Source organism: Camelina sativa, chromosome 19 (assembly GCF_030686135.1).
Source record: "Camelina sativa cultivar CO46 ecotype springtype chromosome 19, ASM3068613v1".
Lineage (NCBI taxonomy): Eukaryota > Viridiplantae > Streptophyta > Magnoliopsida > Brassicales > Brassicaceae > Camelina > Camelina sativa.
In genome coordinates, this window is record NC_141898.1 from 1,382,952 (window position 1) to 1,398,363 (window position 15,412).

At 36.6% G+C, this 15,412-nt stretch overlaps 3 protein-coding genes and 1 long non-coding RNA gene across 6 annotated transcripts; 2 read left to right on the plus strand and 2 right to left on the minus strand.

The window, feature by feature from the left end:
• Positions 1-160: 160 nt before the first annotated feature.
• LOC147920047 (beta-glucuronosyltransferase GlcAT14A-like) lies at positions 161-2,541 on the minus strand. 2 transcript variants are annotated; one of them, XM_087502634.1, is made up of 4 exons: positions 1,839-2,541; positions 1,326-1,401; positions 1,020-1,135; positions 161-773 (listed from the first exon to the last, which is right to left on the minus strand). In XM_087502634.1, exons 1-4 carry the CDS (start codon positions 2,329-2,331, stop codon positions 322-324), a joined length of 1,137 nt encoding a protein of 378 aa, XP_087358760.1. In that variant the 5' UTR covers positions 2,332-2,541; the 3' UTR covers positions 161-321. The 2 variants fall into 2 exon arrangements, with proteins under 2 accessions (XP_087358760.1, XP_087358761.1); XM_087502635.1 differs by lacking the exon at positions 1,020-1,135 and having other exon boundaries at positions 268-773; positions 1,839-2,421.
• Positions 2,542-5,128: 2,587 nt separating this feature from the next.
• LOC104763999 (uncharacterized) lies at positions 5,129-7,188 on the plus strand. The gene is made up of 3 exons (XM_010487420.3): positions 5,129-5,315; positions 5,547-6,695; positions 6,800-7,188. The coding sequence occupies exons 1-3, from the start codon at positions 5,214-5,216 to the stop codon at positions 6,995-6,997; spliced, it is 1,449 nt and encodes a 482-aa protein (XP_010485722.1). The 5' UTR covers positions 5,129-5,213; the 3' UTR covers positions 6,998-7,188.
• Positions 7,189-7,246: 58 nt separating this feature from the next.
• Positions 7,247-7,882, minus strand: LOC104763998 (uncharacterized). Its single transcript, XR_763711.3, has 3 exons — positions 7,745-7,882; positions 7,549-7,634; positions 7,247-7,450 (listed from the first exon to the last, which is right to left on the minus strand). It is a non-coding gene; the product is annotated as an uncharacterized LOC104763998 (long non-coding RNA).
• Positions 7,883-9,251: 1,369 nt separating this feature from the next.
• Positions 9,252-15,386, plus strand: LOC104764000 (polyribonucleotide nucleotidyltransferase 1, chloroplastic). Of its 2 annotated transcripts, none has more exons than XM_087500428.1 (24): positions 9,252-9,808; positions 10,118-10,186; positions 10,313-10,419; positions 10,520-10,562; positions 10,647-10,730; positions 10,951-11,015; positions 11,110-11,266; positions 11,371-11,427; positions 11,515-11,628; positions 11,730-11,993; positions 12,097-12,171; positions 12,349-12,462; positions 12,587-12,679; positions 12,852-13,030; positions 13,130-13,313; positions 13,389-13,436; positions 13,548-13,620; positions 13,729-13,802; positions 13,890-13,997; positions 14,091-14,185; positions 14,262-14,379; positions 14,476-14,517; positions 14,617-15,020; positions 15,104-15,386. In XM_087500428.1, exons 1-23 carry the CDS (start codon positions 9,512-9,514, stop codon positions 14,923-14,925), a joined length of 2,769 nt encoding a protein of 922 aa, XP_087356554.1. In that variant the 5' UTR covers positions 9,252-9,511; the 3' UTR covers positions 14,926-15,020; positions 15,104-15,386. The 2 variants fall into 2 exon arrangements, with proteins under 2 accessions (XP_087356554.1, XP_087356553.1); XM_087500427.1 differs by having other exon boundaries at positions 15,120-15,386.
• The last annotated feature ends 26 nt before the right edge of the window (positions 15,387-15,412 follow it).

The window sequence follows — 15,412 nt, forward strand, 5'->3', positions numbered from 1 at the left end:
AAAAAGGCAAAAGGCTATTTTAGGAAGCTATTAAAATGGTGTCACCGGTCACCGCCGGATTAGTTTAGACTTTAGATCAATTATCTTCAGTTTCTTATCTCATAGAAGAAGCATGTATTGTACGTGTTGAGGCGTTGTTCAACATGTACTAGTATCACAATTTCGCCCACCAAAACATTCAAATGACTTTAAAATTATATCTAAACATTTTGTTTATTCCCTTATGAAATCACTAAAGAACAAACACCAACCCCAAACAAAAAAATCAAGAAAGAATAAGATCAAATGTATTTTCATGTAGAGTTGTGTAACTCACACTTCCTATCTACATTGTCTATTGAAAAAGTTTTTTCTCAACAAAAGCCTTAATAGTAAACTCTTCAACCTTCTAGCCCCCGGACCAGGACCTGTATCTCGTTTAGACCCACGTTTCCGTTTCCTTCTCAGAATCTCTCGGTCTATCCTATTGAGAACAGGGTCATTGCTCTTGAACTTCCTTGCGAATGGTCGGTTGCTCATTACCATCTTTCTGTAATCCCTTGTCCCTAGAATCTTAGGGTGCTGCTTTGGCGGGTTGTCCCAGGCAATGTAGTGGAGGTCGTGGTTCACAGTCGTGTTCTTGAACTCATCCGAGTTGCATATAAGTGTCTGAAAATAGCCTTCCGGGGATGAAACGAAGTTTGTGTAGTAGAGAAGAAGTGTTCTTGGTAAGTTGTCATACCCTATTATGCAATATTCTGAGAACGGTCTTGAGAGGAGTGTCCAAGCAGAACCTGAAAAGATATTTTATACTATGTTATATCATCATCTTCTAACTAAAGAAAAAGACAGTTCGCCTAAGTTTACTTCTAAGTTCTAACTATTATCCCTTTTTACCTAAGTAAACTTTCTAATTATTAGGTAATCCAAAAGAAAACTTATAAATATGATATCTTCTTTAGAAAATGAAGGAAGACTTTTCCTAGTTATGAACTACTAAATATATGCACTATGACTATGTAAAGCAAGCAAGCCATTACCTGTGAAGAGCTTGAAAGAAGTAGGGAGGGCTCGCTGATTGCTAACCCACCAAATCTCTGACTTGTTGAGGCTGTAAAGCCCTGGATCTATTATTATTGGTTTCCCTCTTTTGTTCCTACACGTTTTATCATACCAACATTAAGTTCATAATTTTTTCCTTACGAAACCAACAATGCTATTAAAACCACTTATTTTTTTTTAAAACATAGTTTCACTAGTTCTGTTTTTCTCCTTTAAGAGTATTGAATAGTTAATTTCAATGACAAAATACTCGAAAAGGAAAAAGAAGAAAAACTAAAACTGACATTTTCCATCCCAGTCGGCTTGAGTGCTGTATGAAGTTGAGATCTCTAGGCAACTCAGAAAACGCATAGATCAGATCTGCATTTATTTTATAAATTAAGTAAGTTTACAAAAGACTTACATCACCACATACAAATACTAAACTATACTATAGAGTTAATTAAAAATAGATAATCACCAAAATCAATGCCTAAACCGATCGCAACAAGTGCATTCATGTATCACGACGAACTAATCCTGACCATTGCATTCTTATCATAATTCCAAAATCTAAACTACATTGTAAATTTTTATGAATCATCATTAAGTTTAGAAGCAAATAAAGAAACATACAGACTTTAACTTAGAATGGTACGTCCTTGATCACACAAACCTAGATCCATTCCTAATCGACTAATCCAAAAAAAAGTTTCTAAATAAAGATGTCAAATTAAACGAACCAACCAAATAGGAAACTTTTGATTAATCAACTAAGTTAGTTAATTCAGTTTATATCATCAATTCACTCACCGTACCGTCTTGTGTGACGAGAGGGTAATCAGAAGCACTGAGATTGATGAACCAATCCCACCGACAACATCTCAAGAGCAACGCCATTGCGTGAAGCGTCGTCGCAAGCATCGTCGGTCCTCTGTAAGTCACCAGATTCGGTTTCCCGACGATCATCACATTACCCTCCGGCTGAAACAGAGGCTCTCCGGCTACGAACCTTGCCATCTCCAGATGCTCTTCCTCGGGCGCCTCCAGGTCAAGATGGATCAAATAGTGGTTTCTTCGGTGGTAGAGAGATCGGAGGAGGCGTTTGAGTTTACCAGCGTCGCCTTTGGAGGCGGAGATTAGGTAGGCGAAACAGGGGAGGGTAGAGCTGTGGTTTAGGTTGGATTCGAGGGGTAAAGTAGGGATTTTTGAGGAAGTGAATAGAGTTTTGGTAGTGGGGATGATGTAGAGAAGAGAGAAGAGGAGTGAAGTAAGAGAGAAGCAGATCATCAACAGTTTCTTCATCGCCATTCTTGTCTCTCTCTCTCTCTCTCTGTGTTTTTTTTCTTCGAAACTCTCTTCTTGAGACGAGACAGTTTATTGTGGTTTAGTGATGGATAGTTTGTAAAATCACAAAGGTACCCCTTTATTTTTGTATGTTTATGTTATTGCCCAAATAGTCTGAAATATGAACAAACTCCCAGTTCTAATCTTAGTAATCACATAAAAACGTGTTAATCTGTTATAAGTTCTATAGTGGAATTAAATTCCGTACTTAATATATTCATCACCAATAGCTTGAGAGATATTTGTCACCAAACTTGATATAAAGATGGATCAACAAACAAATTAAGGGAAATATTAACCCCAAAAATAAAGAATGAAAAAAAAAATCAATTATTTGTGTATTGGTATGGCCGTATGAAAAAGTATTTGTATCCCCCCCAAAAACATATAAAATTTAGCCAGTGGGGTCTAGTGCTTCTAAATTTTAACCCGATAAAAGCATGTTTATTTACTACCACCACACAAAAAGGTACATTTACTGATCATGTAAAAATTGTTTTTGAAAAGAGATAAATGGAAATAGGAATGATTTTAAAAGTTCAGACAAATCTAACTATAAGAAGGGAGAGTTCAGAAAATCTAAAAGAAAAGGCAGTAAGTAAGTAAGATTTGGGGTTCCTTGCTTTGAAGCTAAGTCCTCCATCTGTCCTTATCTCTCACATTCTTCCACATGTTCTTTAGATCTTCAAACTCTCGCTACTCACGTGTGTGTGTGTGAAGTCAGTTTACGTTAATAACCTTATTCTAGCGGGTAAGATTTTGGAATTTAGCAGGGATACACTTGTAAATTCCCAACGAGCTGATATTAATGTAAGTGGTTGGCCGAATTTGTGGATGATGTCAAATTGTTTGAGTACGTCCGGTCCGACCGATGATACATTTTGTTTTTGGTTCTTCGATTTTTTATAGTAAATAAGTACATACATTTTTAAGAGACTGAAATTTACCCAATTTGATTTACTTTTTTTTTTTTCTTTCATTTTTTTTCGGATCGAACTACAGTATTCGAACAAACTTGGTTTAGTGCAGAGTAATTTACACATTTTAAAATGTCAATCCAGAACCGAGTACGTTGTTACATGTAGTGTATGATGTACTCTGGTTTGTTCGGGTTTGAACCATTTTGGTCAGGAGCTCGATAGAGGCCCAATAAGGCCTATGTACTTTGTAAATTTGTTTCTGGGGTTTGTTTAGACCTTGTCAAAGATACTTAACATGATCAACTATTATAAAATGCTAATTTCTCTAATTCATAATTTTATTTTATTACAGTTTCGTAGGGAGAGAGAGCCACGCTAAAAAAAAAAAAAAGATTTAACGTGTTGATGTAAATTTCCATGTGATAATGGTTATAGATTATCATTTGTGTACTTGTGGAATGTTTGAGTTGGTAACTAGTACGAAGGTCCACTTTACCTAATTTGTCTTTTTTGCTTTAGGTATTGATTTGTACGCTTTCGAGTACAGGAGTAAGCAATCCATCTTGACCAACCTCACCATCATCATTTTCTATTTTCTCTCTCACAATAAATCAATCTTTTTAGTTTAAAAAAAAATATATATATATATATTTATATATATATTTTAATTATTCTTCTGTCATTATAGAGAGCACAAACATTTATAGTTCTAATTTTAATTTTTATTTAATACATTCAGTTATAAAATTAAAAATGAAACTTCATTTAAGTAACAGAAAGTTGTTAGTTTCCTGACAACACAATGATACATTTTTATGGCTAAAGTTGTCGAGTAATTCTAGTTAAAGACAATGTTGAGACCTATATATCATTTATTTTAATTAATTAACTTTTTCATAACGGCTACAATTATTTGCAAAATATATGTGTTGTTCCGAAATTTCTTAATCATAAAGATTGCAAAATAAAAAGAAGACAGAATATTGAATATTCATAGCAATCCTGTGGATGATAAAGTTTCGGTACTTATCATCTCTCACGCCTAAAAGTAACAACAAAGGCATAAAGGAAAAAACTGAGCAAACGTATTTAGTTTGTGTACTCTCGTTTCTCTTTTCTTTTTCCTTTTCCTTGAAATATCTTATATAGTTTCTTTCGTTGCTTCAAATAACTTCAACTATCACTTTTGTAATTTTACTCCGCAGACCATAAGTATAATGTATAGAAAAGAGGAAGTTGACAGAAACAGGGAAACTAAATATTTGCACATTAAACTTATCATTATAATGTTATACATGTCTCCATCTCATCCATCATATGATTATGCACAAATAAATACCACCAATGTAAAAATTAACGAAAAGATTCAAAGACACCACCATCTGCCATGTTATCAAACACGTCAACAAAATCATACTTGATTGGAACCAAGGAAGTTGAGAAAGACAATTGTGGAATTTTAGATCGTATATTATATTACATGGAGTAGGTAGCCAAGATGAACCTACATGTATCAATTACTACCAACATATAAACCTAACAGAAAGAAAAGACAAACAAAACAATTTAATGTGTATGTAAAACGTATAACCATAAGTTTGTGGAGTATGTATGTTAGACCAAATGAAAAGATTGATAATGTTAATTTCTTGGGGGATCAGGAAATAAGGAAACTTTAATTAAAAAGTCAAGACAACAATATAAAGTGTAGGTTTAGTTTAAAGATGGAGTAAGTCAAAGTAATGGAACAATAAAGTATGTCTATTAAATATTCGAAACTAATTTAATAAAACATCAATAAAATAAAAGAAGTGATTGACTAAGATGTGTATGTATATACATATATACAGAAGAATGAATGATTGATGAAGATGGTTAAGTGGAACTTGGGTTTCAAGGAACACTCCTGGCAAATACAACGCAGTTATGCCTACACCAACAAGCAACGGCCATGCCTCTCGCTTGCAGATTCAAGAACCAAGAACAATGTCTCCTCTTCCTCCTTCTTCTTCTCCAATCGCCTTCAAGGTATGTTATTTCTCACTTTTGAATCAAGAAACAGGAAACTCCTTTCTTGATCTCTGTATCTTCTCCATCTCTGTTTATTTCTTGACTCAAACAAATCCAAGACTCAGTTTTCTTCTATCTTCTTGTTTCTCAATGGTGCTTTTTTTTCTTGCATCATGTTCATATCGAATTCACATTAACCAGCCTCGAATCACCCGTTGATGAGATAACCAATTTGTTTGTCTTTTGCAGGAACAACAAGGTAGACCACCTCCCACCGCACATCAAACAATAGCAGGAAAACTCTTTAGAAACCTCTTCAAGGGTCTTCTCTTCTCACAACTAACCTTAATATCGCTTCTGGTGATTGTTCTCACCATTCGCGGTCTCATCTCAGCAAGTTCACACCATTTCCACCCCAAGAAATGGTACCCTCCTTTACTAGCGTCTGTTGCTGTCTCAGGAGTTGCATCTTTAGCCTGGCAATGCATCTTTATCTACAATCCATCTAGAGCAGTCAGAGCAACGTTCTGGCTTAGTCCAATACTCACCTGCTCGGTAGGGATCTTGCTTGTTCTTATAGGCTCGGCAGTAGATGCAGGGATCGGTTCAGTTTTTGTGCTTTTCGCCATTACTCAGTCTCTGTATGGTTGCTGGATCACTACCAGGTTTGAATACACCGATAAGATATTGTCACTTGCTACAGCATTTCCACCTGCAAGAACCAGAGAAGTAGTCTGTTTATCAATCACTGTCAGCTTGGTTTACTCTGGTTTTTTGTTGACTGGAATAGGAGGAGCAACGTCCACTAGAACAAGTCTAGATCTATTGTTCATATCCGTAATCTTGATAAGCTTAGCGTGTACAATGCAAGTTCTCAAGAATGTACAACAAGTTGCGATCTCGAGGGCGAGATATGTAAACTTTGCTCATGGAGAAGAGATGGACGCTTGGGATGCTTTTCGCATCACTATGAAACACTTGGTTGGGAGCATCTGCATTGGCTCGACGCTTGTTCCAATCGTCGTATTCATCAGAGGGTCGATCAGAAGCGTTAATCTAATGTCAGGGAGCAGCGATGAGGTCATGTATTCAGGTGCTGATTGCTTCTCTTCCATTGCCAACAAACTCATTACACTTGGAAACAGATGGGGCTTTGTACATGTGGGAACTTATGATAAAGGATTCGTGGAGGCTTCGAGTGACACTTGGAATAAGTTCAGAAGTACAAGTGGGTTAGAGAAACTGATTGATTCGGATCTGACTAGCTCCTTCTGCTTCCTCAGTGCGGTTTCTGTTGGAGCTGTCTCTTCATTGACTGCTGGAATATGGATGTTGTTGATCCACAAGGACTATGCCTTGGAAGTGACTCTATATGCTTTCATGATTGGATATTTCGTGGTAAGAGATAAGTATTTCTAAGGCAATTAGCCGTAAAGATGATCAACATTGCCTTGGACAAAAAGTAGCTTATGTTATGTACCTGGTTTTGTGTGTCTGTTCAGGGAAGGGTAGCTTTGGCGTGGGTACAGGCATGTGTCTTGGCTTACTATGTAGCTTATTCTGAAGATCCTCACAGTGTGCGGTTTGACGGTACGATTCCACATCGTATTCAGCGTCTTCAAATGTTAAGTGCTCACCGAGACAACAGAGAGCTTGAGATGGGTAGAGAGAGAGAAGAAGATACTTATAATAATTGTTGACTCTTGAGGGGAGACTCACCACAAACATGTAAACATTAGCATTAGTATATTTTTCTATCTTTCTTCAAGCTTAATAGATTCTATTGATTGGCAAAATATTAGATTCAGCGTGTTCATATGTAAAACCTTCAGCTAAAGAAACAATGTACATATTTACATTGTAATTCTTATCATCTTGAGAAATCTTTCTGGAGCTTTTTGTTTGATTCCATCGATATCATCACATAAAATTTGGCATTAACATTGTAATTCTTATCATCTAGATCAAATCTTTCAATTTAGAAAAGAAAGATGAAACAATACTGTCATCTAAACCAGGACTTATATTGCAAATTCCAAATATATAACAACAAAAAAAGTTCAACAACCAGAGAATTTTTTTCTTGTTTGGTCTGCCCACAAAAACATAGTTCATTCATCTGACACACCCAGATCATGCATCGCCTTGGATACCTGAAAGACAGATGAACATCCTGGTTTAGATGTCGAGGTTTGAAGCTTAGCCTGCAAGAAAAAAATAAACATTCCTATTGAACACACAATACACATACCATTTCCTTACGACGTTGTTCCTGGATATTCAATTCTTCCTGATCTCTCTTCGAAATCATATTTTCATTAAAGACCCTAATAAATTCTGAGGTATGCAAAAAAAAAAAAAAAGGAAACAATCACCAAAATATTGTAAAATGAATAATAAATCTCACAAGAATGATATACACACACATACGAAATTCTCACTATTACCGTAACCATAAGATCCAACAACAACCCCATCGAAGTAAGTAACATTATTCCACCTTGCCGCTGCCGCAAAGAAAAACCTTCCTCTTCCTCTGATTTGTTTCTTTCTATAAAAAAGGCGAAAAATATAAATGATCTAATGGGCCTGTCGATTATTCATACAATTCAAGTATGTATTGGTCGTCGGTTATAATGGGCCTGTCGTTTATTCATAAAACCGGTCCAAATGTCCGTGGTTAGAGGGTACATTTAATCCTACAAACGTTGTCGTTTTCCTTTTTGGTCGTCGTAATCTAGTACAGTCTGTATTACTCAAACCAGGAGTAATAACCAATTATAGAGCTGAACCACTCGGTTTAACTTGCTAGTCTATCTACACGGTTGGCACATAAATCTCATTATTAAATACAAGTTAACCAGTAAATTTCTATACATTTGTGATGACATTTAGCAAATAAATCCTAAACTTAGAACTTATTTACAAACATGCCATGTATATTAATTATTAATTTGTTTTCATTTGATTAATTAATATTAAATTTTGATTTTGGAAAACAAAATCCAATTGAATTGGAAGAACTGAACACCCGATCACTCCCAAAAACACATTTAGCTTAATATAAGATATTGGATTTGTAATCTAACTTGTAAAATTATACATCAAATAAACAAACACGTTTAGATATAATGATCTTTTGTGCTATAAAGCACAAATAATAAACCCTGAAAATCAAAAACCCTAAAGATGAAATTTGGGGGTGGGTGGGAGGTGTTCACTTAGCAATTTGTATCGAAATTTTCACTTTTTATTATTATTATTATTTTTTTTTTCTGACGGATACCGAAATTGTTGGTGTTGTTGAAGAGGGTTTAGAAAAGCTGTCAATGATAAATGAGTGTTGTGGCTAGAGGTAAAAGAAAAAAGACCTTGAATATTCTCAAGATGGCTGACTGGACAATCGGAGCAAAAGCGTCTGCCAAGATTTCAGAAGCAGTGGATTTTTTTTAAAGAGTAGAAAAAGAGTACACATGTGATGATTGTCGTTAATTGCAATTTTTATTAAAAAAAATAATTCAATAAAAACACATTAAAAAAAATCAATTAGAGTATGATAAATAAAACTAACTTCAATTTGCATGGCAACTTAACAAAATATTTGTTCGGTGCAAAATAAATAAATTTGTTAAAATCCATAACAAAGAAAAATCTTCAATCGTAAATTTGTTAGTCTTTTGAGTGATGTATCTATGTATTATATATAGGTGCATGATTCAAAGGGTTTGAAGTTTTTTTTTTAGAGGATTGTCATATATATATATATATAGACCAGCTTAAAACTCGAACCAGGAGCCGAACCACTCGGTTCAACTTGCTAGTCTTTATCTACACGGTTCACACGTAAAATCTCAATATTAATAGAAATTAACCAATTAATTTCAATGTATTATTATTACTTATTAGCCATAAAAATTAAGATATTTGTATTCCAAATTACCAAGAAATCAAATCAGACCTCTAATTATTGGGTATATACTACTTTGGTTCTGCAAATATCAACTGAGTAATTAAAAAACCGGTTTAGTTCAAAACCGGAAAACGCGACGCCTGGAAACTCTCACACACACAGAGTCACAGGAGACGCTCCCGCGTCTGCAAAAGAACGGATAAAGTCTCTCTTTCTCTTTCTCTTTCTCTTTCACTCTCTCTCTCTCTCTCTCTCTCTCTCTCTCTCTCTCTCTCTCAATTCAACGAAGAGGAAGAAGAAGAAGATGCTGACGAGTCCCAGTAACGCACTTCATAGTAGTACTCCGCACTTCTGGCCAGTTCGCCGGAGCAGGCTTTGCCGTTCTCGGAATTTCCCTCGTCTCAACTCCGGCGACCGTAGCAGCCGCGGCGGAGGAGGAAAATTGTGCTCCCTCTCTCTTCTCTCCGCAAGTGGCGCCGGTAAATTCAGTGTCAGAGCTCTAGTTAGACCTGATGCTACCGAAGAAGCTGACTCTGTCGGCGATGGGGCTTTGCCTTTTCCTAACCACGTTTCTGTCAAAATCCCCTTCGGCAATAGAGAGGTAATGTATTCATAAAAGCTTTAAACTTCGGATTCGGAGATGATTTGTTTTGTAAAGTGATAGACTTTTGCCTAGGATTTGAGTCACCCTTATCTTTTATAGTAGAGAGAAGCTTCAAGCAATTTTATTTATTAAAGCTGTAGTCTTTTGCTTTGAAATTTGGTTTGGGAGATGATTTGTTTTGTAAAGTGATAGACTTGGTTGAATTGGTGTGGTTAATGACCATGGATTTGAGTTCCTTATCTTTTATAGTAGAGAGAAGCTTTAAGGATGTATGTGGTGACCTTTGTTAGTTTCTTTACTATCCAGATTTTAGTAGAGACTGGTCTTATGGGGAGGCAAGCAAGCTCAGCTGTAACGGTGACAGATGGAGAAACTGTAAGTGTCCTTCTTCGTCTTCAAATTTATCGTCTATTTACTTGTTTATTCTCTAGTCTGTTATATAAGGTAGCTGTGATGGGTGTTTCACATCTAATTTTTACTATGTTTACTTTTCCATTGTAGATTGTCTACACAACCGTTTGTCTAGCTGATGTTCCCAGTGAGCCATCAGATTTTCTTCCCCTTTATGTTCACTATCAGGAGCGTTTCTCAGCTGTAGGTCGAACTAGGTACGCGTTTCTATTCTTCAATACTTTGCTATTTTGGAGCCTCTTGCTACATGAAAACTACATCATAGCCTAAATGATGATGGAACTTCTTATGATGCAGTGGTGGATTTTTCAAGCGAGAAGGGAGGACCAAAGATCATGAGGTATTATCTTATGCTAAACGATGTTGGGCTACTTTTATTTCTCCATATTTCTTAACATGTTTCTAACACTTTATGGTTATGCAGGTTCTGATTTGTAGGTTGATCGATAGACCTATACGCCCCACTATGCCCAAAGGTTTCTACAATGAAACTCAGATATTATCCTGGGTAAGGCCTTCTTTTCAATACTATTCAAGTACTTTTTGGATGGGGTTATTTGGGAAGTAAGGACTGTTTCTTTTCGCCTCTCTTTACTCATCTTTCTTTTGTCTCTGTAAGATGGCATTTCTTGTGTTGTGTGCCTACTACTTTTTTCATGAAATAACTTACATTTTTATGATTACTTAAAAACATGTATGTGATGATTGTATTCTTTTCCTTGATTCAGGTTTTGAGCTACGATGGATTACACGCACCTGATGCTTTAGCTGTTACATCTGCTGGAATTGCTGTGTATGTAGGGTTATCTAGTTTCCGTTTTCATATTAGTGAAGTTTCTTTATCTTGGGGACGTTGACATGGCTTGTGTAATGAATGAAAACCACAGAGCTCTTTCAGAAGTACCAAATGCGAAAGCGGTTGCAGGAGTTCGGGTTGGTCTTATTGGGGGTGAATTCATCGTCAATCCAACCGTGAAGGAGATGGAAGAATCACAACTAGATTTGTTTCTAGCTGGAACAGATACTGCAATTTTAACAATAGAGGTGTGAACTCTAATCTTTACCTGAGTTTGCAAGATTTGCACATTTCATCTTGTTCTGCTTAATCTTGACTCAGCCCTTGCTCATTACAAAATATGGGATTGCAGGGATACAGTAATTTTCTTCCTGAGGAGATGCTGCTCCAAGCTGTTAAAGTTGGACAGGTATTTCGATTTTTTGATTGTGGTTATTTCAATTTTGAAAGATCTAGATTAGGTACTGAATGTGTGACTTTTTCAAATTTTTACCAGGAAGCTGTACAGGCTACATGCATTGCTATTGAAGCTTTAGCAAAGAAACATGGAAAGCCCAAAATGCTTGACGCTATTAGATTACCACCTCCTGAGCTATACAAGCATGTGAAAGTATGTTTATACACCTTGTTTCCATTTTGGTTTGCCAGAATGCAAATGCAGTTATATTATCTTGTAAATCATGTGTCAAATGAATTGCTTTCTGTACACAGGAACTTGCTGGTGAGGAATTGTCTAAAGCGCTACAAATTAAGAGCAAAATATCGAGAAGGAAAGCCATATCGTCCCTGGAAGAAAAGGTCTTAACAATACTGACAGAGAAGGGATATGTTATTGATGAGGAAGCATTTGGAACTATAGAAGCACAACCGGATCTGTTGGAGGATGAAGACGAGGATGAGGAAGTTGTTCCTGAAGGTGAGGTGGACCAAGGTGACGTTCACATTAGACCCATCCCCCGTAAACCTATTCCTTTGGTGAGTCTCTTAACCCTTTCTACACAATAACTTGAAATTGACCCTTTCTCCTACTCATTTTTTTTAATGCAATGTTAACAAAGTAGTCATTGCCTTTTACTAGCTATTTTCTGAAGTAGATGTCAAGCTGGTCTTCAAAGAAGTATCGTCGAAGCTCCTACGAAGGCGAATTGTTGAGGTATGTTGATAGGATTTTTTCTCATTGAAGCATTTATTGACTACACTACGGTAAAAGATCATGCTTAACATGTTCAAAGTCGACAACTGTCAGTATCTTTCCTAAATTTTCAATTTTGTTTTCACTTTTTTGGAACAAGTTTTATTGATTTCGTATTACACATTTCTACATCCCTAGGGAGGTAAAAGAAGTGATGGTCGGACTCTGGATGAGATTCGTCCTATTAATTCAAGATGTGGACTGCTTCCAAGGGCACACGGAAGTACTCTGTTCACACGTGGTGAAACACAGGTAACAACATGAGTGTTGTCCTCTGGGGGAATCCTGTGTTGCTATTTCATATGTCAATCCTTTGTGTTAGATGTATGTTAACGAAATTGGTTCGATAAGGAACATTATTGTATGATTGTTTCAGGCACTGGCAGTTGTTACTCTTGGTGATAAACAAATGGCGCAGAGAATTGACAACCTTGAGGGTTCTGATGAATACAAGAGGTTCTATCTTCAGGTCTCTTCAAAATTTGTTCTTCTTCTCACTCTGTTATTATTAGTCATATGCTGTGGTTTGTTGCACGTTTACATTTAATGTCTATTTCGAGAAAATTCGATTCTTAGTGTCTTCTTTCATTTTCTTGTTGAGCTTAAAGAGATTTTCTAAGATACTCATTGTGATGTTTCAGTACACTTTTCCTCCATCGTCTGTTGGTGAAGTTGGACGAATTGGAGCTCCCAGTAGAAGGGAAGTAGGTCATGGGACACTAGCAGAGAGAGCATTGGAGACCATTTTACCTAGAGATGAGGATTTTCCTTACACAATACGTGTTGAAAGTACAGTAATTGAAAGCAATGGTTCTTCAAGGTCTGCTTATTTTCTCGGGCTGTATGATCTGTATATGCCAAGTTCGTTTGAATGACAAACTTTGTGCTTGCTTCTTATGTTGTTCTGAAAATGTGACAGCATGGCATCTGTTTGCGGCGGTTGCTTGGCTTTGCAAGATGCCGGAGTTCCAGTAAAATGTTCTGTTGCTGGCATAGCAATGGGAATGGTTTGGGATACTGAAGAATTTGGTGGTGATGGACTTCCCCTTATCCTTTCTGACATCACTGGAGCTGAAGATGCATCCGGTGATATGGACTTTAAGGTCAGAAAAAAAAGGGTTCCATTGCAAGTCATTGCATTAACTTGAATACTGAATATTTGATTTGCTTATCAATAGGTTGCTGGGAATGAAGATGGCGTTACCGCCTTTCAGATGGACATTAAGGTCATCATCTGTTTCTTAATATACACTGCCAAAATGGTTTTAAATGGCAATTGTTAAATATATCTGTTGGTAACATCTTTATTTTTCTTCTTCTCTTTATTCATGAACTAGGTAGGAGGAATCACTTTAGAGATTATGGAAAAGGCTCTGATACAGGCAAAAGCTGGGCGTCACCATATTCTTGGTAAGGAATTCTTGAATATTCAGAATTTGGGATATTCAGGAATTAGTGTATCCCTGAAAAATGTATCCTTTTAAAGATGTCATTTACTATTTTTCTCCTTTTGTGCAGCTGAAATGGCAAAGTGCTCACCGCCTCCTACGTTAAGCCTCTCAAAATACGCTCCATTGATACATATTATGAAGGTTTGGCTTCAACTAATTTTACAGGATTGCTTAGTCTAATGGTTTACTGCCTTGAACTAAATATTGTTGGCGTTTCATGTGCTGCAGGTTCACCCAAGCAAAGTATACTTTCTTATTGGTTCTGGTGGTAAGAAAGTGAAGAGCATCATTGAAGAATCTGGAGTAGAGGGCATTGATATGCAAGATGATGGAACTGTGAGATATACAGAAACGTTTTCATTCTTATTAATGTTTTTGCACATTTATGGGTTTTCTCACTATAACCTCTAAATATTTACCTTTCTCAAGGTCAAAATTATGGCAAACGATGTGGCGAGTCTGGAAAGGGCAAAAGCAATTATTGGTGGATTGACAATGGTTCCCGCTCTTGGTGATATCTACAGGTATGTATTCTCCATATACCTTCTTTGACTAGGAATTGTAAATGGATTTGGATTCTGATCTTTCTTATTGTATCAGAAATTGTGAAATCAAATCAATGGCTCCTTATGGTGCCTTTGTAGAGATTGCGCCTGGGCGTGAAGGACTTTGCCATATCAGTGAGCTGAGTGCTGAATGGCTTGCAAAACCAGAGGATGTGAGCTTTACCCGTTTGCTTATCCTCTATAGCAATTGTTTCATATATTATTTGGGTTTTCACATATGCTCATTAATATTACTCTTGTCCTTTCAGGCCTTTAAAGTGGGAGACCGCATTGACGTCAAACTAATAGAGGTCAGGGAGTTCTTATGTCTAATAACTCATAGATATATTATAACTAATTGAAAATGATCATTAGATGAGTTGTTCAACAAAGAAACATGGGTAATGCAGGTGAATGAAAAGGGTCAGCTTCGGCTTAGTGTACGTGCTTTACTTCCCGAGTCAGAGACAGACAAAGACAGTCAGAAACAACAGCCGACGAGTGATTCTACGAAAGACAAGGGTTCTCCGAGGAAATATGTAAATACTTCGTCGAAGGATCGTGCATCAAAGGTTGCATCTGGGGATGACCTTGTCCTGAAGAAGAAAGATGTCAGGAGAGCAACTGGTGGTAGTAGTGACAAGACAATGAAAAGCAATAGCAGTAGCAACGAAGAAGAGAGAAGCAGTTTAGTCAACGGGGAAGCTACAATCAGCTAGTGAATGCAAACAGGATCAGTGTTCATATCTGTTTGACTGTTTCTGGTGAAGACTCAATTACGAAAGGAGGAGAGCATCTTCCAGCGGAACCGCAGGTGCGACTTGAGAAATCTTGAAAGACTTGAGACAAGACAAGTTGCAAATGTCTTTTCTTGAATTTTCTCTAATGTTTCTATAGTTATTTTTCTTGGCAGTTTCTTGAAGCTGTGCATATATCTATGTTGGGGAGTGGGAGATTCTCAAACTTTTTTGAAGATTATGTCTTCTCGTGCAAACTCATTAGTACTTATACAGCCCATTTAGGTTATTTCTATTTTTAAGTTATCGACTACTCATATCTAGATGATTTTTGTTCAAATTTTTGTGTATGTCTGCACCTTACACTCTTTATCTCCAGATTGTCAAGACTCTCCCTATTTTTGTTGATGTTTTGAAGTATATGAACTTGGCATTTTCCAAAATTCTAAGATCGTTTAAGCTGATATTG